A 22,987-nucleotide genomic window follows, 5' to 3' on the forward strand; every position below is an offset into this window, starting at 1 on the left:
GCGTGCCCGGGGAGCGGCGTGAGGCCAGGCGGGAGCAGCTCCGGGAGCCGGGCGGCCTCGTGTCCCATCTCCCCCCAGCGCTGCTTCTGCCGCTTGAACACGCGAAGTTTGCTGGGTGCCCTCCTCCTCCCGAGGGATGGAGGCTCCCTGCCCCGTCCCTCGGGCGGCGGGGCGGCAGGTAGCGGCGGCGGGGCGGGCGGCGCGGCTGGCTGGCTGGGCGCCGCTCCTTTGTCTCCGGCAGCCCGTGCAGCGCCGTGCACCCTGCGGGCGGCCGCGCATCCCGGCGCCGCGCATCCCCTCCCCTCCCAGCCCCGCTCGGCACACCCAGGCAGGCCCAGCCTCGGCCCGCCCCCGCCGGCCCCCTCGGCAGATCGCGGGGCTAATTACCAGCAGGGGGCTAATTGCCAGCGGGGCGTTAAAGCCCCCCCTAGCCCCCTCGGCCCCGGCCGGGCTCGGCCGCGGCGAGGTGGCCGGCGCTGCCCCGGCTGAGCGGCCGCGCTGTCCCCGCTGTCCCCGCAGGCCGGCTTTGTGCAAGCGGGCCGCGATTGGCCGTGCCGGCAGGGCCAGCCCCTTCCTGGCTGCCTGGCATGAATATGCACGGCCCCCCTTCCTCCTCCTCCTCCTGCATGTGTGTGTGTGTGCGGGGAGCGGGGCTCCGCCAGCAGCGCCGCTCCAGCCATGTCAGCTCGGCTCCGCCTGGGCCCACCATGAGCCATGGCCATGTCTGCGAGCGCCGACGAGGAGGACTACGAGTCGGAGCCGGAGCCCGAGCCGGGGCCGGGGCCCGAGCTGGGGCCGGAGCAGGTCCGGGGCGGGCGGCGAAGTTTGCAGCAGGAAGGGAGGGGAGGAGGCCGGGCCGGGCAGCGCCGCGCCGAGCCGCGCCGGCAGCGGGGCCGGGGAACAATGTGGGGTCGGGAGCGGCCCCAGCCCGGCCCGGGGCAGCGCCGCCCGCCGTGGGGCTGCGCCCGGCGGCTCCGCGGGTGCGGGCGTGTCCGCGGCCCCCGGTGCCGCCCGCCGAGCCCGGTGCGGAGCGGGGCGCGGGAGCCTCCCGCCGGGGGCCGGCCCGGGGCGCACGGCCTCGCCCGCCGTGGGCGCCCGGGGGCACCGGGAGTTCGGCACCTCCGAGGGCCCCGCGCCGCTTCGGGGGCGAACGCGCTTGGAGCGTGCGATTGTCCCTCTCGGGGGCTTTCCCTGTCGTTTCCAGAATTATTATTTTTCTTTTTTAATAAGATTCCTCAAATAGCTGAGAGGGCTGCAGGACTTCGGGAGAGAGTCTGATGCTGAGCTTGTCTTAGTTTGATTTATAGCCAAAACCTCCTTTCCATTCCTAGGGATGAGGGATGTAGAATAAAGAGAAGGATGTGTGCTGAAATGAAAAGAGAACTTTTATTAATACTTTCAGGGTTTATTCTCTGAAGGTGGGTTGGTTGGTTGGTTTGGTGTGTTTGGTTGTTTTTTTTCCCTGTGGGGGAAGGAGAATAAACTTTTTAAATTTATGAAGTAATCTGTGAAAAATAATCCAGAACATGTGTTCTAGATTGCGTATTTTACTCTCTAAGAACTGCCTAAGCAATTAAAAATGCACCAGGAATAGCATTAAACATGTGTATGCAATTTAAACATAAACTTGATAGTTTTGTTCATAACTCAAGGTGTTTTGCTCTTCAAAATAGCCTAATAATTTGCTTTTAGAGACAAGTTTCTACGTAGGCCAGGTGTTGAGTCTGTCCTCCAAAACCCATCTCGTTTCTAGTAACTTTACTGTGATTTGCTTCATAATTGCACTAAGAAAGCTGAAAAAGGGCTGAAAAAGAGTTGGGGGGGATGGTGGTAGTGGTGGTGTGCTTGGGTGCTCCCCAGGGATGGCAGATCTGGCACAGAAACCCTAAGAAAGATGTTAATGTGCTGCACTGGCCTGGTGTAGTTTCAGTCCAAGAACCTAAGACGGGTCTTGGATGAGTAACTTTATTAAGCCTTTACTTAATTCTGCAGATTGTGTGAACGTGCAGGCCTGTGCTGCTGCTTGTTTCACTGCTCAACTCCCAGACCTGGTAGTTAATAGTCCCAGCCCCCTTCCTTTAAACGTTGTCCTATGCTAGGCCTTTTCCAATTGCATCTACGTCTTGGTGCGATTACTGTACGCTTTTTTTTTTTAAAAGAGCTTAATCGTAGGAGAGCAGATTGGTCTCAGCTGCATTGTACCAGCTGTGAAATTGCTACTGGAGGTGCTAGTTCTTACTGGATGAATTTGGAAAGTTGGTTACATTCTGGGATTCTTCAACTCTTCTAAAACCTGAGGATTTGATAGCGTTTTCATATTTTCATAGTTTAAAACAGAAATTAATGGAAGAAAGTGGAAATCCTTCTTGTGGGATTTCTTAACAGGCCTGGTCTGATCCTAGATTACAATGGTGTGACTTACATTGCAAAGACCTGTGGAGTGTTTTTCTTTTTGTTCAAAACTCTTGTGGTGGTAAAACACCTCATGTGGATCCAACTGTATTTTTCGTACGTGCCTGCTTTAACATGTCGCTGCTATATTTTTCTGCACAGGATGTGTCAAATTGTATCACATAGCTTTTCCTACTACAGCAGTCTCTGGTATGTAACAGGTGAAAGGCTTCAGCTCTACAGGTGGAGCTGAACAGCACAACTTTAGTGCTTGGGTAGGAGCTGCAGGTTTTGTCACTCAGAATTTTCTCCTGACTTTCATTCTTCTTTCCCTAATTTACATCTAAACTAAGAAGGCAAAAAGGCTGCCAGGTTTCCCAGCATGAGAGCAGGCAGGATTTACTGCACTTACAGCAGTTGCAGTCAGCACCGGGGGCTTGGAAGCGTGTGGGTGCCAGGGCATGTGTCCTGCCTGGTGCTGGTCATGCAGAGGGCAGCACCCTGCTGCAGCCCACCAGCCTTGTTGGGCTGCTTGCGGTAGGAAGAAAGTTGATTTCTGACTGTGACGCTTCAGCATGTGTAAACAGACTGAGGAAAATGCTCCTGGGTGGGGGAAGGGGGATTTGTCCTGAAGTAGCAATAAGAAGAAAAGCTGCAATTGCAGGAGGTGCCCCCAAGTCTGTATAACTTCCTGGTGACTTTCTTTTTAAGAGCTCCTACTTTGGATGCAGCTTATCTACAAAAGCATATTTTTGCCAATGTATCTTATTCCACCCTCTAGGCCTAACTTCTACCTCCTTGCTGGCAGAGGAAAATAAACAGGGGTACTTGCATTGGCACTGACATGCCAGTTTATCACACCCTAAACAACATAACTATGCTGGCAGAAAGGCTGCTGGAGTGTCACTAATGGCCAGATGAATCTGTGAGGTATAAACTTTTCTATTTACTTGTGGGAAATTGATCTGTTTATTCAGTAGTGGAGCTCTGCATGGTCACCTGGAAGTGGTCGCTAGGAGCTACAATTGCTTTTTGCAGGAGAGGATGAGAAAGCTTGTGGGTGTGAACTGGAGGAGATGGTGGCAGTGAACCTGTGGAGAGGATTAATACTGTTTGGAGGTGGCTGGGCTTGGAAAAGTTCCACTGCCTTCCCTTTCCCTCTGATGGTGCTTGCTTAATGGGGGACCTTGGACTTGCCTTGCAGGACACTTCCATCCTGGCAGGAGCGTATGCTGATGATGGGTGATGACTCTTGTAAACCCTCACTGCTAGAGGAAAACAATTCTCCTGGAGTTTGAGTGTGTAGACTTTGGGGCAGATATGTTTTAGTCAGACATGTTAGATCTGTGATGTTGGTTTGCACTCTTCAGTTGATAAAGCTGTTAAGGATGTTATTGGCATAAGTGTAATTCGTGCTGTCTTAAAAGTAACATCTTCCTTGTCCCCACTAAAATCTGCAGTCCATTCATCCTGTCCTTTCTTCCTCTAAGTTCTGCCTTTGACAAGGGTTTTTATTAATCACTGAAGAGATGTAAGGCCTTAATGCAGAAGAACTGTTGACTTGGTTGTGATTATCTAGTGCAAGGCTCTGTGTGTTGAGCAGGCTGTCAGCTTGCCAGGGAATTTAATGCCAGTCCCTGTTTTTCAGGGTTAATGTAGAGTTAATGACAGGGTCTGTTTTAGAGACCTCTGGTTAAATGACTTTGGTGAGTCTTAGACCAGTGCATTGGTATGTGTGTAGTTGGTCTAACTGCTGCTGGTCGTTGTCAGTTTGGTTTTCTTAGCAGGAAGGCCAAAACTACGTGCCCAGGAGGCTAGGAGAGGGACATGTCACTGGAGCAGTAGAGGACACTGCTGCTTGCTGGCCCTAGGCACCAAGCAGGGAGCCATGTCCTTCAGAGCTTCCACCCTGTTTGAATTGAAAAATGCTCTTCCACGTCTGCTCACCTCTGATGCTACAGGAAGAGACAAGGAAATAATTGACCAGAAGCCTTTGCTGTGGCACTGTGTGAGCTTTTCCAGTGCCCGGTATCAGCCTGTGACCCCAACACGTTTAGGGTGGTGTTCAGTTGACAACGGTTATGAATTGTGGGTTCATGTGTGTGGCTTGTTAGTTTGGTTTTTTCCTAGTGTTTGTTTATCAGATGTTATAAAGTAATTGGTAATTAAATGTGCCTATTCTAAGTCCGTTACAACAATTATATTGGGATGCAGTACCAGTCTAAGCACAGGACTGGCACCTGGGAAGTCCTGGGTCCTCATCTTTCTTTCGGTGCTGATGCAGTTGCATGGACTTGGTCAAACTATGGCACATCAGAATAATTGGAATCTGTCCATGTGTTACAGAAAAAATCACCCCTGTCTTGCAAATGAAGGGATATATTTATGTGGCGCAGCACTTTGAAGCAATGAACACCATGCATGTAAGATGTCTTGGAGAGATTTATGTGGTGGATACATAAGCTATTCAGATTGTACTTGGTTAGGAGGTGAAGTGCTTCAGGGTCTCACTGAGCTAGCCAGGTGATAAGCCCTTCAGAAGGGCACTGCGCATGTCCCTGGATTTTTCTTGGAGATGTTGAGTCTGAAATAATGGTATGGTGCTGCTGGCAGCAGTTTAAGCAGGTCACTGAAGCTGAGTGGTGGAATGAGACCCGTGCCCAGGTGAAGGCTGCTTGCAGAAGAGCTTGTTTCTGGGCTGCAGGCTTTGTCAGCCTTGCTTTTAGGACTAGAACTTTTCTTCCTCCTGTACTCGATTGCAGGGTCAGCTGATCTTCCTCTCCAGAGCAGAGGAGTTCACATGAAGTTGCCTGGTGACAGTTCCAACAGAGCCCGATTGTTGAGGGATAGCAGTTGGGGACCATCAGCACCTACTTAATGATGCGTTTAACAGCTTATAGCTCTTGAAGTGTTATCTCCAAAGCTTGATGCTCTTGGTATTTTTGTTTACCTGAGGTCTTTTGAATTACTCTTTGCAACTGTGAAGGTTAGAAATCTGTTGCTGTAAACATCAAAGTTGTGTTTCTGTTACAGTAAGAGTTGTGCTCAGGGCAGAGGCCCTTAGTGACTCTGTTGACCTGGGTGGGTGGCTTTTTGGTGACTGCTGGGTGGGGAAGTGACATATGGTAAAAGTGTGTTAAAGTACCTGTAAGCAGGCAGTGAAAACTTCCCAGCAGCCAAATGTTTGTCTGTAGCCAAGATAAACTAATGTTCCAAGTAGCAATTCTTCCAGCTATCGTTTCCCAGGGGATTGTTTAGAATTGGAAGTGTCATACCTGGGCTTATTCCCAGATCTACCCAGCCCTGTTGAGAGACTTGAATTGCTGATGACTACCCCACCCAGTCCCCTAATTGTTGTCCACCTGGAGTGCTGTTGAAGTTGCTGGGATCTGGAGGAGCTTAGCACTTCTGAAAATCAGTTTGCAAATTTGTCCCCTTTCCTGTCTGAGGAGCCAGTGTGTTTAACCACTGTGGTGGTGGTGGGTGACCCCAAATTCTTGATTTGTAAATGTCTTTGTAGTTCATAGTGTATTACATTTGATGGCCTAAGTTTACTCTCTGCACCTGGATGCTGTAGAGACCATGCTGCGTCTGCTTCATGGCCAAGAGTAGGTTAACTTAGTGTGTTGCATAGCAGTAATCTGGGGGGGGGGGGGGGGGGCACAAACCCACAAAAAACCCCAGGGTGTTTTTTTAACCTGTCTTGTTTTAGAGGCAGTGCAAGTCGACCACCTTTCTAGGTTTCAGTGTCATAGGGGTAAGTATTTAGTATATTAATCCTGGTATGTTTCAGCAGCTGCTTGCACAGTCTTTGTTGTGAGCTTGGGAGAGTGGTTGTCATCACTTCAGCATCTTCCTACCCCTCTTCCGAAGACTCTTGCTGTGGCCAGGGAAGTACGGGCGCAGTTTCTGTGGAGGTGCTGGAGAATGGAGAGGATTGCTTGTGGTGGTATTTCAGGCAGGCACAAAAGTCTCTTCAAGTTTGGTGTCATCTTCCTTTTCTTGACAGTTCTCAGAGGTGGCTGCTGGGGACTGCAGAGTCAGCAGGCACAGGCTGTGCTTGTGGGTCTCAGTTCATCTCCTTGGGAAAGGAGATGATAGAATCTGCTACACAGCTGGGAGACTACATTGGTCCAGAACGTAGTTCAGGGCTTAGTGTGTCACAGAGTCCTGATGCTGCTGTTTGTTGGCCGCTGTCGTAAAACCAAGGAATCCTGCCATTCCCTACTGCTTGCTCAGTATTTGCAAGACAGCTCCATAGAGTTGTGCTTGGAGGGTGGCAAATTGCAGGACAGAGATGGGAACAGGAGCTGGGACAGAAATCTTTACCTAGTTTGGCTACCAGGGATGGTACGTTGTAAAACTGCAGTCTGAGCTGGAAATCCTGCAGCATCTCTTCACTAACATCAACCTGGAATTTATCTGGCTGTCTGCCATGTGCTAAATAAACCCCAAGCCATGTTGGAGGCTCCATCCACCCCCTTGAATCCCAGCCCCTTTCTGGGATAGCAACCCACAGGCCAGATTTTCTTCTGTGGAGGTTTTTAAGCGACCACTTTGGAGCCCCTTGAAACTAGATACTAGTGGGAATTCCGGCAAGGCCTCTCTAACCTTGCTGGCTGCGACATCCTGGAGTGAAAACGTGGCTTGGATTGAGGATTGGTTGGTTGGTAAATCAGTGCAAACCCAGCTAGTACAATTGCTTGAATTTCCTCATGAGCAGTGAAGAGGTCTGGGCAAGTTAAGAAATGTTACATATGGTGAGATCGCAGTGAGCCACCTCTGCTGTCTGCTGGTGACTGGTAAGGAAATCGGAGTTGTGTAGTCTGGCTTCAGATTGTCCTTGTACCTTCACCTTCCTGCCTTTTTTTTTTTTTTTTTTTTTGTTAGGATTCTCAAATTCAGCACTCAAGCCATGCTTTTTTTTTACTGCTTGTATCTTTGCAGTGTCCTGGCACTTAAGACACTGTCCTCAGAATTAGGACTTGGCTCGTATTACTGTGGCAGAGTCAGGAGTTGTCTTTCAGCTGGAAAAGTACCGAGTTTGATTTTTCCTTGAAAGAGATTGCATTTTAAAAAGACCATTCTGACGGTGTTGTAACTGTCGTTTGCTGCCTTAAAAAAACTTAATCCTGTTCAAACCTAGTGGGAAGGAGTCAGGTGCTCATGTGGAATCTTCTATGTGCTGCTGGCAAAAGGGAACGGCCCAGGTTGTTGTATGTGTTTTGGTTTAACTTGTTCCCACTGGTGTCTAGCCTTTTTGGTTTGTGTCTCTCCCTCCCTTCGCTAGTGGAGGGAGACTCTTTAACAGGGAGAATGGAGGAGTGATTCATGCTGAGAAAGGAAGTTATCTCTTACCTAGGTTGCCTTTAGAGGCAGAGTCCTGCCATAGCTGACTTTATCCTTTAGAGACTGAAAAGTTGGTCTGAAAGGTAAATATTTAGAGTGGCTGAAATCCAGGTGTCAGGTGTGGTTGCCAATGGGAAGGAAGCTACACTTGTCCCTGTTCACACAGCAGTGTGATTCAACCTACAAGCAGAAAACCCACAACTGTTTGGAGGAGAATAATTTAAAACTTGCTGAAATCTGTGTAACCTCATCAATTAAGCAATGTTTCCTCCCACCTCAGTTATGGTAGTAGGTCTGTGGGAGAGAAAGTGAAGAGATCTAGCTCCTAGCTTCTCTGCTTTGCCAGGACTGAGGTTCCTGGGGTGGGCACTGTTAAAATATCAGCACTTTTCTGCATCTTAGAGGAAGTCACTGGAGCATTGCTAGGACAGCTGGGAGGGAGATCAAATGTGGCGATGTGGCTTTTCTTCAAGGTTGTATAGTAGGACACTCAAGGAAGCTTTTGCAGTACCAAATAGAATGTTTCCATACCCTTTCTTTTAAAAGCTGCAGTGGAAATTCTGCATGGCATTCCATAGCCAACCTGCCCCTGCCTTGGGGATTGCCCAGAATTCAGCAGGAACAGAAAGTGAAACTGGCTGGTCTGTTGGGCATATGTTGAGGTGCAGAAAGTGGAAAAATGGTATAAATGCTAAAGCAGATGAGCTTTGCCGTCCTATTATTATCAACTTTATGGAGAAAGCTGTCAGTGGTAAGAACGAGCCAAGCCAATTCTTGCGTAATTAGCCCCATACAATTACATGGTATTTAGGGATGTTTGGCTTGAGCGCTACGTTCTTGTGTATTAACAGGGAGTTTCTGATGAGAACATGAAATTTAGATATCCAGAGGTGAATATGTTGCAGTTAACCTAATCATTTAAAATCTTTTCCTGCTCCTTTAGCTTCTGTCTTAAAGGTCATTGAAAGCTAGACCTGGGATGCCCCTTTTAGCCTTTGCATAGCATCAGTTAGTGTTCTATTTTTGAGCACTTGCTGGTAGTGGATATGAGGGGAGCTACTTTGGAAGGGTTTTGTAGTAGTTGTGTTTTATTTCCTACTTTATCACTTGGCAGTAGTTCATAGTCTCCTATTTTTTTAAGGGAGATTGCTGTGGCTTGAGCTGTTGCTGCTGAGTGTTTCTCTGTTCTACCTGACCTCAAAATTAATTTGCTGCTTCCTTGGATTCTTCCATTTCCAGCAGAGGAAAGCAGACCTTCTGGCTTAACTTGGGGCACAATCCGAAGAGCTCCCTAGCCCAGAGCTCAGCAACGGCGCACATCATCTCTTGACCTAAGCCAAGCATGTCACTTGGGACTTAGTCCTGCGTTGAGCTGTGCGTAAATTGATTTTCCTTGCCCTCCTGTTGAAGCAGGCTTGTTAGAGGCTTGGGATCTCTCATTTATGCCTTGGTTTCTTTGTCTTTTTACAATGCATTTTTTCTTGAAAAGGTGATGAAACTCCTTTAGCTATAAGAGTGATTGTATGCATCTGCTGAGTATTACCCATCTGTGTGTAGATCTGATACATCTGTCAGTTTTATGTCTAAGATGTGTACAACTCCTGTCCAAGTAAGTTCTCTAGCATAGGTGGTAAGTGGGATGTGAGATTAACCTTGTGTGTCTGGCTTTTTCAGAACAGGGCAGTCGGACGGCCCAAAGGGAAACTGGGCACTGCTTCTGCGGTGAAGCTTGCAGCTAATCGGACAACCGCTGGAGCACGTCGGAGGAGGACGCGATGCCGCAAGTGCGAGGCTTGTCTGCGGACAGAGTGTGGCGAGTGTCACTTCTGCAAAGACATGAAGAAATTTGGGGGACCTGGCAGGATGAAACAGTCCTGCATTATGAGGCAGTGTATCGCAGTAAGTGTACCTGTTGCTACGGATTGTTTGGAGATCCCTATATCTGTGTCTCTTGGTGACAAAGTGTGAAACTGAGAACTCTTCTCTGAGTAGTCTCTAAAGTGCATCAGACAAAACAGTGTAATCCCTGCCCTCTCAGTTCAGACCTCTTCTTCCTATCGCTTTTCATCTTCACCAAATCTTAAACCAGAATGCCGTAAAACTTAATAGCACAGCTTTCATTCTCAGTAATATAGAAGTGGAGATTATCAGTACACTGGAATTGGTGCTCAGATCACACTGAAATTTTGGGATTTGGGTGAGAAGGGGAAGAGTGGGAAGTTCCAATGCAAAGGGAGAAGAATTGTGTTTGCTTTGGATGTCTGATTCTCCTGAGAAAAGCTGCCTTGCAACCATCCTTACCATCTTAACTACTTAAGCAAATTAAGATGTGGAGAAATGTTTGTCTGGCATCCTTCAAGATTTTGGTGTTGGTGACCCCAGCCCCAGGCTACTTGGAGATAGGAATTTCAATTTGTTTGCTGTTACCTAGGCATATAGTGGAGGGTCTGATCCAGATGAGTAAAAGAGCCCTCAGGCCAGGGTCTTGTCTTCCTCGGGGACTGGAAATGGCTGTCAGGGGATGAACATCAGAACAGAGCAAGCAGGCAGTTGAAGACAGTTGCCTGGGCTCCGGTGGTACATTGCTTCAAGGCTTCTTGAGTCATAAGTGATAGCTTGATATTTAACAAATATTGACACATGAATCTTCCATTAAGTTGTCCAAACAGCTTTTGAATCTGTTGCTTTCACGCTGAATGTTGCAGAGCTGCTCCTCAGGTCTCATGTCCTCAGTTGCCCCCATTCAAGGGTAAAAATTAGCTTTAGCTTTTATCTTAATTGTTTGGAAGGTCTTGTTTATGCTGTTGTTAAGGGTTTGGGTTTTCTGCTGGTTTTTGTTGTTGTTGTTTGTTGTTTTTTTTAAGGAACGGAATGTTGTTTATTCATAGCTGAAATATCACCCCATCTATACTGATTTCTCTCTTAACTCTTGTTACAGTTTCTTTCACTTAGGTTTTTGGTTTTTTCTTTAATTCTGATGAGGAGACTGAAGTGGAGGCTTTAAATGACTTGGTCTGACACTGATAAAAAAACCTGATAAGCACTTAAGGTTTCCAGTAGTTGCTCCTGGTAGCTCACTCCATGTCCTGTTCTAAGCCATGTGCTGTTCTTGACATAGAGGATTGGATTCAGCTCTGCTGGATCTTTCAGTAAAGTACATAGAATATCTACCTTTCTGCAGAGTGTTTTTGCAGCTCAAGTGTCTTTTCTTTGAACATTTGATTTCCTGGAGTGTGGCATGAATTGAACAGCATGGATGAAGAATTTACTATTCTCCAGGGGCAAGAAATAGTGAAATCATGCTGCCTTTTTAGTGGAGGGATTAAATTAGGGCTGCAGTGTGCTTTCTTGTCCTGACTGATGAAGGAAACTTTCGTACTAAGCTGTTTCACTCTTGATAACATGGGCTGAGCCTTTTGGAGATGAACTGGGTTCTCTTCTGGCTGAGTCAAGTCACCTTCTCATCGCCTATCTTCTAATGAAGACGTGTTTTTCTTTTTAATATCTGCAGTTTTATTTCCGGAAGCTGTGGTTAGAGTACGGAGCTTGGTAGCCAGGGTACTCTGATTACTTGTCCCACCCTTGCATGCACTGAAGAAGACATCTCTGCCCTTCTTAGGTTTCCATTGGTCTAAATAGCAGGGGGATATCACAAACTTTCTTAGAGCGGCAAAAGCATAGAGTATTAACAAGTTGTACTATTGTAACTTTTAAGGGTGCTTTACGTTTCTGTAATCAATCCATTTAGTTTTACTCTTGTTCATTACGTTTGCTGACATTGCAGGGGTAATATATGTGGTACCTATCCAACAGCTTTCAGCCAAAAACAAAACTCCAAAACACAGCTCTGTGGAAGTAATGATCCCTACAGTTCTGGGATTGTGCTTTCCTCTGGTTAATAACATTGACGATATTAACTAGACACAGACTTTCATTAAACTCACAAGCCTTAAGAGAGCCTGTACTGCTGTTCAGAGGAAGGAAGCTCCTCTGCATCACTAGTTCAATCAGGAAGGGAAACGGGAGCGCCTGGGACACTTCATACCGCAGTGAATAGGTCTGAAGGGAGTGTGGGGTGCTGTGTTGGGTGCACAAGTTGTGACAGCATGGCTGCTGTTCCAGCCCATCTGTGGGACAGAGCTAGCTGGGACACGGGGGAGATTCCCTAGACACCCTTGCTCCCAGCAAGAAAAATTGTACTGCTCCTGCGATGTTTATTCTTGTACTCGGATATAAATACTTGTTGTATGGGAGATCGGACAAAACAAGTGGACAGAGCCCTTATGGCTCTGGACAACTTAGCTTGTCTCTGGTTTACCTGCTGGTGGAATGAAATCCTGGGGATTCTTATCCTGTGCTTGGAGGAAGGGTGGGAATAGTATTTGCAAAGTGTTTTTAAAATGGAGCGTGGGTAAGCACTGGCATGAGAAAGCAGGAGAGTGTTGCCATAGCTAATGTGTATCGGATGTTGGTGTGTGGGGCAGCACGCTGCTCTGGAATGGCTTACTATAGCTAGGTTTTTCCCTATTGGAAACTTGCCAAAGGATGCACTGTTGCTGCATAGATTTGGTTTGGTGTGCAAGTACCTGTTTGTGGATTTGATTCACTCCACCTACTAAGAGATCCTTGCCGAGAAAAGCCACATCTCTCTGGCTGCTTGATAGTTAAGGACTTGCAACCTAATCGATTGCATTTCATGTTACAGCCAGTTTCTTACTAGGATCTTCCTTTTCTTTCTTGTAATGAGGCTTATACCTTATTGCTGCAAACCAGAAGTTTGTTCCTCATTAGCACAAAGGTGGCTTTTTAATTAGACTGGCATTCACTGCTTTGACATGGGTGACATAGTGAGATGTTGCAATTCCCTTTCTGCCTCAGCAAAAGACAGGAAAAAATCAGTGTGCTTCCCACTTGTGATACTCGCAGGAGGAGAGTTCTCTTTTTAAGTGCCTATGCAGTGCTTTTTGCAGTGCTCGGGTTGGGAGCAGGGCCCTAGGTAACAGACTGTCAGTCAGGAAAAGGTCTGTTCTTGGGTCTGTTGTACTTGCTGTGAGACCTGGATTGGGTCCCATAACATCTGTCTGCCCTGCTTGTAAAATAGGGGAGCTGCCAAATTGCTAGTCAGATTGTGAAGCTTAATGGATGTGAACAGTGATGTTCTAGGTTGCTTCTTTTCCCTTCCATTGTACACTGAAGTGACTTGCATGCCGATGTCTTGTCAGCACACAGATTCAAGGGACCCACAAAAAAAAGCGTTTCCCTCTATCCCTGGGATGGGATGCCCCATGAATCTGTGCTACAGGGAGGGCATTTTTGTGCCATGAAACATGTCCTGTGATGCTTGGTCTGGATACCCAGCCCTGATTGTTACCAGTTTTTCTTGCCTTTGTTGTTCTGCTGGGCTGGAGCCTTCAGCAGTTTGCACAGTTAATCCCTATTATCTCCTCTTTGAAATGAGAATACTGTAAATGCACATTGAGTTCTTCTGTTTCCATATATCTTCCATGTCCTGATCAAGACTTCTTTCTGATATGTGTAAACAGCCAGTGTTGCCTCATACTGCTGTGTGTCTGGTGTGCGGAGAAGCTGGGAAAGAGGACACTGTGGAAGAGGAGGAGAGCAAGTTTAATCTCATGCTAATGGAATGCTCCATTTGTAATGAAATCATACACCCAGGATGCCTTAAGGTGAGTACGAGGATGTGATACATGTTGGAAACAAACTGGAGTAATTACCACCTTAATGTAAAAATAGTGCACAGAAATTGGAAAGCTTTCACATTTTCATCTTTGAAAACTCAAGTGAGCAAAGAGTTGGTGTGAGAAGCAGTGTGACAGCCGTGGCACACGCAGCCATGACGGGCAGGCAGGGATCCTTTGATGTAACGGCATCCCCTGTAAGCAAGACTCTGAAGTGTGTGTGCATGCAAATGTCTTGGGGTGGGGGGTTGTTTTGTTTTTTTCTTTCTTTTTTGCCTCGTTTTAAGGAAGTGAGGACTTTCAGTTGGGACGGGTAGCTCAAGAGGACAGAGAAATCTGCCTGTACTTTTGGATGTTAGTCACAATCTCTGTATCAGTAACTCCGTCCTGTGTCCCACAAACTACAAACGAGTAGTTTGCTGTTTGTGTTTGTCCAGGCACAGATGTGCCTTCCGCTGGCGGCTTTAAAGGTGTTATGAGCAAATGTTGCAGTAGGAAGACTACAGCTCTAGAGAACAAACTGAGCAAGTTTCAGGCTGCCAGAGTGCTCACCTTTGGCTGACTTGAGCCCTGTGAGCAGCTATATTCTTTGCTGGTAACAAAAGTGTCATTTTGGGCATATCTTTTTGTATTAGCATTTAGAAGCTGCCTATCTCCAAAGCTGGTTTGTTTCAGCTGATCAGCCATTTCCTGTTGCTGATTTGTTTATGGTTAAAGTGATTTGCCAAAGCAAATGTATTCTGACACACCATGCCCCAGAAAACAGCTTTTGGCCCTTCTGGGATCTCTGGGAGGAGAGGGGTATGTTCCTTATGCAGGCCCAGGGTGATGCTCTCCTGGCCTTTCACGTTTCTTGCGCTGTGCATAGTATTGCACCGAGCTCTGTGTGTGTCATTTATTAGAGCAGAAAGTGGGTAGCTGGCAAACCAGAACTGTGGCTGTCTCCCCGATTCATGAAATTGGTGCTCACAGCTCCTGCCTGCCACAGATGGGCTCTGAAAGGGAGCTTTGCTTGCTTGGCTCTGCTTAAAACAAGGCTTTGGGGGCTGGTGAAGCAAGGGAAGGAGCTGCTCATTTTCAGAGATACCTCAATTTTGGCTTGTAGCTGCTGTTTTGCTATTCCAGTCCTTCCTGAAAGTGCCCTGCACTGCCCCGTCTCTTGCTTTGCAGTGCCAGTGACAATTTGTGTCTGAGTCTGGAGAACACAATTGTTGTCTAGTGGCAGTTCCAGTATGGTTTCCTCTCCCCATACCACATTTGGGACTAGTTGCACAGGATGTGGGTCAGATCTGTGAAATCTAGCAAGTGCTGTTTGTTCTTTTATGCATGTGTGGTGTTCCGAGTGCTGTTTTGGTAACTAGGAGCGATACTGCTTTGGGTGTTTGTGAAAATCAAGCAGTGGGAAATTTACAGTGTGCCTTGTGTGTCTTGTATTTTAATTTCTCAGTGCTTCTGTTGAGCTGAAATGGTGAGGTAACTGGTACTGCTTATTTACTGAGGAAAAAGGGTGCTGGTAGGATTTCTGAATTGTCATGGAAGGCAAGATGAGATGCGCAGGGGAACAGCAGAAGGAAAATAGAGCCTCTCCCTTGGTTCCCTCCTTACTTTTTATTCCCAGATTCTATGATTTTCCACAAGACAAAAATCTGTTGCCATGTTTACATGTTGCTCAAGCCCCTGATAGGAGCTTAAGCCCAGAGGCTGGAGCCTGTAAATAGTCCTCCTGGGAAGTGCCTTTGAACACAGCCACAGCCCCAGGGCAGCTGCTTCTGCTGTCCACCAAGAGAAAGTCCCTTCCTGTCCTGCTTGGTGAATAGGCTGTTGGTCATCTCCAGTTAAATGTCTGGCAAATGTACTTTTGGGGGAGACTGGAATACCTTGGATCAGTGAAGGGAGGAGTGTTGTTTCCTGACTTCTCCCATGTGGAGTGAATTCCTCCAAGGTGCATCTCCAAAGCTCGTGGAGTAGTTTGACACATGCAGCAGCTCATCAGTACTCCAGGGCAGGTTGTTCCTGTTTTGAAGTCCATCCTCTTCCAGCTTCCTGATTTGGCTGTACATGTTTGTGGTGGGTTTTCTCCATGAAAAAAAGTGTCAAGAGGATGATCTCTTTGGGGAGATCAAGGGTAGCTCAGTGCCTTTGTGCTCATGACAATGTTTGCAGCCTTGAGGGGCTTCTCTGGGTGCCTCTTGCTGGGGAAGCCTTGGGTACCAGAGCACATTAGGTGCTTGTGCTGGATCCACGCTGAGGACAGCCAGGATGTTCCATATGCTGAGAAGTGTCATGGGAAGTTTCTGACGTGCTTCTTTCCTTGAAAATACGATAGCAACACAAATGCTCATTTTGCTGGAGTTTCTTATGAAACTGTCTTGGTACTGTGCATTGTTCCCAGAGGGAGCTAGTGAGATTTTTGGAGGAATATTGCCTTTTGTTGTTAGCATTAAAGTTGAACCAATATTGATGAGTTTTTCTTGCTACATCTCAAATTGCTAGTAATGCTGGTTAGCGTGTGTGAGTGAGGGCAGTATCTGATGCTGTCCCCTTAAGGAGGGGTTCGTTTTCCCCAGTAGGGGCCTGTTCTTTTTCACCTTAAGTGGATATAGTGATAGTGATGGGACATGGTGAATATTCAGGTGCCTTGTCAGAACAGCAGAAATACAAAGACCTTTTGCAGCACAGCTGCGTGGCTGCCCATGGCTTCAGCTCAGGTGTGTCTTGCTGCCTATGTTATTACGGTCTCGGCATTACCAGAGTTCACGGCTCTTGCTCAGTGATGTCAGATCAGCATCCTGGGGTCTCCATATCCCTAACAAGAAGACTTTACAGTAGTGTAGTCTCATGTTTAGACTTCCTGAGTTACTGACCTCAGGTACATTTCTGAAGATGGCCTCGTGCTGTGGCTCAGACACCCACCTGCTGTTTGTAGCAAACACTCAGAACTGGCTCCCACCCAGCCTGAAAGGCTTGGGACAGATTCAGTGGCAGGTCTGTGTGTGTCTAATTAGTTTGCTTACAGTTCCTCACATCTGTTCAGTTCCTTAAACTTCACAGAAGGGACAGAGCTGCACTGTTTTCCCTTCAGTAGCATTTGTTCTACATTCAGTGCGGGAAATAACTTGTTCCCAACTTGAGCTTGGGCCAGGAATTGTTCCCCTGGGGCAGAGATGTATACAACAGCTCCTGGAGTATCTTACACCTACCATGGGAAAGAAGGTTCAAAGGCACACAGTTGTGATAAAACCAGTATTTAAATTCTGCCCACTTCATTTACTCATTTATTAACTTCAGAAGACTTGCGGAGAGAGACTGACATGTCATCACTCTTGCTAGATGGTGAAACTAGAATGGCTGCTGTCTGGCTCAGGGACTTGAGGAAGCAGTTCCCCTAAACCCAGGGGCTTCCTCCTGCACAGCTAGTACATTTTTGCTGAGCTGGAAAGAGAGGAGGAAGTGTTTCAGAAACATGAAAAATCTGCCGATCTCTGCCCCGCCTGTATCAGCAGATCTCCTGCTACTGTGCTGCTGATGCCAGTGCCCAGCTATTTTTCTTGACATAGCATGTTTTTGTTGTCTGCAATAGTAATAAATCAACCTTTCTTTCTCCCCCATTAAGACTTTTTTCTGAATATATAACTAAACCCCTGAATGTTGAATGTGCCATCAGTGAACGTATGTGTCTGTGCGGAGGGTGTTTTTAGCTTAGCTCCACTTCTCATCCTCAGTTTCATTCACAGAAATGTCTTTTCAGAAACGCCTATCTCCTGTTTGGAAAGTAATGTGGGCTCCTATATCGAAATTCAGAAACCAGCAGCTTTTCAACTGCGCAGGGCAGGATTGTGTTTTATCGTAGTGTAACAACACTGAGTGTGCTTCTTCTCTTTCAAAAAGCAAAATGTCGGTGTCTCTCAGAGGTAGTGAAGTAGTAAGCATTTCTTTTCCTTACACTACTAGCTGGGTACCTGTGGGTGTGAGAAACCTTCAAAATGCCTTCATGTGTCCAGTCTTCTGAGTATAAGTGCCTGTTCTCGAGCTGACTTGGCAACTGTCATTTTTATTGGCACATGGGCTTGAAGGCTGGAGGCATGGGACTGCTAGTTCTGATCCATAAAGAAAAGTATTTTAAGGAACACTTGATTACAGTGCAGGGTGCTTTGCTTCTAAAAATGCCAAACAGTATTAATGTATGTGAGAATGTGTGTATGGGAAAAATCTCTTCCTATTAAAAGATCGGACTGTGCCTCACTCCTGGGGGGGGGGACAGGATGGGATTGAGCTTTGTCAGCAAGTGGTGTGGGAGGACATTTGGAGATGGCATGATTACAGTCCTGGGTTTTGGGGGTTTTGGCTTGGGTTGTTGGGGTGTTTTTCGTTGTTTTGGGTTTTATCCCTGTGTTAATTGGGATTTGTCACTGACCTTTGTAAAAAGCCCAGACATGAACCCTTTTGTCAAACACCGATTTGGCCAGCATGCTTTCCTGCCCTGTTGACATCATCAGAAGGGGTAATTGTGCATGGCCAAGGATGGTGCAGCACCTGTGGTGATCTGGGTTTCTTTTCTGCAGCCATTGGGAGGGCAGCAGTTGATCAGAGAAAACTGAGCTGTATAAAATGCTTCTAAATGATCTGCCTATAGACTTCTGCAGCTTTTTGCAGCACAATTGTGAATTGAGTTGTGCCTCTCTTTCATCAGGTGAAGGAATCGGATGGTGTGGTTAACGATGAGCTGCCGAACTGCTGGGAGTGTCCAAAGTGCAACCATGCAGGGAAAACTGGAAAAGTGAGTTTAATGGGAATAAGTGGTGCTGGAATGAGATACAAAATCTGAAACGTTCCCTCTGGCTTGTAGATACAATTTTGCCCAATACCACCTCTTGATTTTGTGCTTAATTTAGTTGAGTTGAAGGAAATAAACTAATGGCCTTCTGTTCTTTAATAATCTCTGTATTCTTGTTCCATGTACCAACACTTCACCCAAACCTGGGGAATATTTAGGTTAGTTCTGTGCATGGCTGCATGTTAATTTCAAAGATGAAAATACTTTAAAAAAAAAAAAAAACAAACAAAAAAAACCCCAGAAGCGATTATACTAGACCTGAAGTGTCTGTTGGAGTTAGTAAAGCATTATTTCTTTGCAAACTGAGACAGACACTTGCAAGTGTGTAGTTACAAAAGTAACTTTGTGAAGGTTAGAAGCATGACCAGCAGGTTGAGGGAGGTGATTCTCCGCCTCTGCTTGGCTCTTGTGAGACCCCACCTGGAGTACTGTGTTCAGCTCTGGAGCCCCCAACATAAGAAGGACATGGACCTGTTGGATTGAGTCCAGAGGCGGCCACGAAGATGATGAGAGGGCTGGAGCACCTCTCCTTTGAAGACAAGCTCGGAGTTGGGGTTGTTCAGCCTGGAGAAGAGAAAGCTCTGGGGAGACCTTGTAGCAGCCCTTCGGTGCTTAAAGGGGGGCTTATAAGAAAGATGGGGCAGACTTCTCATTAGGGCCTGTAGTGACAGGAGAAGGGTTGGGGTAATGGTTTTAAACTGAAAGAGTGCAGATTTAGATTAGATATTAAGAACAAATTCTTTACTGTGAGGGTGGTGAGACACTGCCCAGAGAGGGGGTGGATGCCCCATCCCTGGCTGGACGGGGCGTGGAGCACCCTGGTTTAGGGGAAGGTGTCCCTGCCTGTGGCACTAGATGGTGATCTTTAAGGTCACTTCCAACCCAAACTCCTCTGTGATTCTGTAAGGTTGAAACTACTCTAACTCCTCGTTAATCATTTTATCTGTTACAAAGTGATCAACCCACCAGTGTTGGAGTGGTGGAGGCAGCTTAGACAAAGAGCTGAGAAAGGCATAAGATATAAAGTTTGTTTGTGTTTTGTGTCTCTTTGGCGTACAAGCAAAAGCGCGGACCAGGATTCAAATACGCATCAAATCTCCCAGGCTCATTGCTGAAGGAACAGAAAATTAACAGAGACAATAAGGAAGTAACAGATGCTGCAAAACGGAAAGGGGATTGCGAAGAAACTCCCAGGCGGAAATCGGAGGAACATTCCAAAAAGACTCAAGTTGACTCAATATTGAGGAGAAAGTCAGATGAAGTGCATCTGTGGAGGAAAAGGAAATTTGAGAAACCCCAGGAACCCACTATGAGAAAGCGGGTATGACAAAACACTCTTTTTCATGTGCTTACACAGATGCGCGTGGGCTGGTTGGGGCTGATGTCTCTTGCCTTCTGGCTTATAGCTCATCTTGAGATCCCAGATTGTTACAAAAGAAATTGTGATGTTTTACCTTCCTTTCTGAAAACTGCTAGTCTAACAGGACAGTAGTTTGGAGTGACACTTCAGTTGATGTTCAGAGGCTGAAAACACTGGGCTATGGCTGTTGTTTTATTCAAAATACTGGAAAACCCACTTTAACTGAAAAGTCTTGACAAGATGCTTGGAGTAGGAACAAGGTGAAAATCAATTTTTAATGGAACCTTTTTTATCTCTATCCACTTGGTGGCGTACGGCAGCTTATTTTGTGGCTGATTCGGGATGTACGATACTCCTAACCCGTCAGAGGACCTTTAGAAATGACTCCTGTAGCCTGCAAAGAGGAGGAGCTGCTCACAACAGCGGTGTAGACAGCTTTTCCCTGAAAGTGACAGTCAGAGCTCTTGGGCCAGGCGGGGACACCGAGTTGTCATGTGGATTGCAAGATACGGTTCTTGGGATATACAGAAATGCTGGTTTGCGGAGGTAGAAATGAGGACCTAGATTTAATGTGTCTAACGGGTAAACGGCTCACGGCTTTAAAATCCAGATCAGTGGCTGGTTTTGTATTGCGTGTGCAGTTCACAAGGAGTGGTGGTCAGTCCGCCCCGCAGGGCTCGACAGTGGGAATGCTACAGGCAGTGCAATAAACGTAGGGTTTGGGGTCGCTTTGGCGGAGCGAGAGTGCAAAATTCACGATACCAGTTTACACATACCTGCGTTCTGGCCGTGTTTTCCTTTTCCCATCCCTTTGGGCTCACTGCAGTGTTTATGGATGGCTTGAATTGCTCCGTGAAAGCCCCGCAGGGTGTGAGGAAGGCGCTGTGGATCACCAAACCTTCACCAGACAGCACAACAGATGTCGTGTTTTGGGGTTTTTACTTTTCTTTCTTCCAACAGCTAAAACTTGGAAAAGAAGACAAAATCTTCAGGAAGAAGGTACTTTGCCTTTTTAATAGACGTGTTCTCAATCCCTTTTAATCCCTTCTCATGTGAGCTGAATGGTGAGCCGGTTTCTCTATCAGTCATGTCCTTGTGTCACTGCAGGCATTTTTATTATCCCGTTTATGTCTTGAAGTTACAGAATATGTCTCTCATGGAAACCTTTACACTCCAGGATAGCTTAGCTGCAGTGTCTGGTTTTATATTTTCTGTTCTGGTGTCCCATATTAAAACAGAGCAGCAAGCTGTGTCCTGATGGCCCAAGGAGTAAAACTCTCTTTCTATACTGATGTTTTGCTCTTCCTGTGTCGTTGAATCTTGCCCCTGCCACGCAGCCCCTTGGCAGCCTGTACTGCAACACGTCCCTGGGGTCCCCTGCTGACACCCCAGGGAGCCAGCGATGACCTGGCACACGTGTATTGATTACCTCTCACAATCTGGCACGATAACAGAAGTTTGATACCTTTAAACTGAGCGCTCGTCAGTACCCTGTGTGAGGGATGCTGCAAGCTGCCAGTAGTCTGATGTAATTTTTTTTTATTCTAACCTGTCATTAACTTCCTGTGACCTCTTCCTTTATAATATGTTAATTTAAAGACAGGATGCTCAGCTTTCTCTGCTGTGTGCCGCAGTCTGAAGCATAGGAGCACATCCACTGACTTGATCCAATTAGTTTATTGCAAAAGTATAGACCTTCTGATATAACCTTTTCTTGCCAGTCCAGATCTTGTCTTATTAGAGCTATTTCATTTTAACAGTTGGTGGCTTCTTTCTTGCTTGTAGTGATCGGATTAGACTTGAAGTCTTCCCTGGTGTTAGTCCCTACATCTCTTACACTTCTGCCTGGTGTGCATCAAAGAGAGATTTGATTAATGTGAGCAAGTGAAGTGCAGTTTGCTGTTCTGAACAGTGACCGGGGCAGGGAAGAAGGTGCCAGCTGACCCCTGTCAGCCTGCGTTGTGTTGGAGATTGTGTCGGCGTGAGGTCTCATCACTCTAGCAGTGTCACACCTGTCAGTCAGGCTCCCTGTTCTTCCCCATGCACCAGAGGTGGGGGAAGCTTGAGAAGGCAGAGTTTTTAGTAAGATGTAAAGCAGCAGCTAAAGCGTCATTAAACAAGGCTGTGAGTCTCCAGCAGTAAGGGGTGCAGCAGCACAGCCCCAATGCGAGGCGGTGACTGCAATTCGGGAGGTTTCAGAGACTGATCTTTTGGCCACTGGGCATGAATGCATGGCAGGCAGTGCTTAAAGTGGGTGCTCAGTGAATGTGTCCCGAGCCTGGTTTCTTCTGGCCTGCTGGGGATAAAGCTGTCTGTAGTACGCTGCTTGTCTTCTGTGTGTAAATTGTCCACTGTGTAATGAGTAAGGCCCTTAAATCTGCAGGATTATGCATGGTAAATAAATGCATTTATCACTCGGTTGGAGTCCGGAGAGCCAGTAGCTGGACTCTTCACCCATGATGGCACTTGAACTTGATACCTTTGGCCGGTGAATGTACCCCTTGTGCTCAGATGGGTGAGGCCCGGTGCTGGCAGGCAGCCCGACCCCCCCGGGCAGGGCTGCCTGTGTGGAGCATCAGCGTGTGGAGTATTGCTGAGTATGTTCTCGCTCAGATAGTCAACCCTTGTCTTTTCCTTTTCAGCGGCGATCATGGAAGGCTCCAGATGACCGAACTGCCATGATCAAGCCCCTGCGGCGCCTCAAGCAGGAGCCAGAGGATGACCTGCCAGAAGCACCTCCCAGGTCCAAGGATAGTGACCAGTCACGGTCCAGCTCGCCAACCGCAGGTCCCAGCACAGAGGGCGCCGAGCCCAGGGACAAGAAGAAGTTCAAGATGAGGAGGAAAAGGCGGCTTCCCAATAAGGAACTGAGCAAGGAGCTCAGCAAGGAGCTTAACCAGGAGATCCAAAAAACCGAGAACAGCCTTGCCAATGAGAACCACCAACCCATCAAATCTGAACCTGAGAGTGAGAATGAGGAACCTAAGCGTGCTTTGAACAACAGTGAGAGACTCCATAGGTTCAGCAAGGGGTTAAACGGGACTCCCCGGGAGCTGAGGCACCAGCTCATCCCCAGCCTGCGAAGCACACCTCGGGGAGTAACCCGGCCACCGCCTTCGCTCTCTCCTCCCAAATGCATTCAGATGGAACGGCACGTTATCCGGCCACCTCCCATCAGCCCCCCTCCGGACTCGCTCCCCCTGGATGACGGGGCAGCCCACGTGATGCAGAGGGAAGTCTGGATGGCTGTCTTTAGCTACCTCAGTCATAGAGACTTGTGCATCTGTATGAGAGTTTGCAAGACCTGGAACAGATGGTAAGGAGGATGGGAAACTGAGCCAGGCCTGTCGCGTA

General features: G+C 47.3%; 1 protein-coding gene across 10 annotated transcripts in view; it reads left to right on the forward strand.

Moving 5' to 3' along the window:
• KDM2B (lysine demethylase 2B) overlaps positions 1-22,987 on the forward strand; it is a 126,042-nt gene that overhangs the window by 98,244 nt on the left and 4,811 nt on the right. For 5 of the 10 annotated variants that reach the window (XM_055794823.1, XM_055794821.1, XM_055794824.1 and 2 more), the window contains 6 exons: positions 9,415-9,639; positions 13,284-13,427; positions 18,130-18,216; positions 19,325-19,594; positions 20,594-20,632; positions 22,276-22,949. In XM_055794823.1, coding sequence (XP_055650798.1) covers positions 9,415-9,639; positions 13,284-13,427; positions 18,130-18,216; positions 19,325-19,594; positions 20,594-20,632; positions 22,276-22,949 — 1,439 coding nt within the window. The remainder of the gene's footprint in view (positions 1-9,414; positions 9,640-13,283; positions 13,428-18,129; positions 18,217-19,324; positions 19,595-20,593; positions 20,633-22,275; positions 22,950-22,987) is intronic. The other 5 variants (XM_055794822.1, XM_005237625.4, XM_027787016.2 and 2 more) reach the window with 3 other exon arrangements.

This window comes from Falco peregrinus, chromosome 2 (genome assembly GCF_023634155.1).
Source record: "Falco peregrinus isolate bFalPer1 chromosome 2, bFalPer1.pri, whole genome shotgun sequence".
NCBI classification, from domain to species: Eukaryota; Metazoa; Chordata; class Aves; order Falconiformes; family Falconidae; genus Falco; species Falco peregrinus.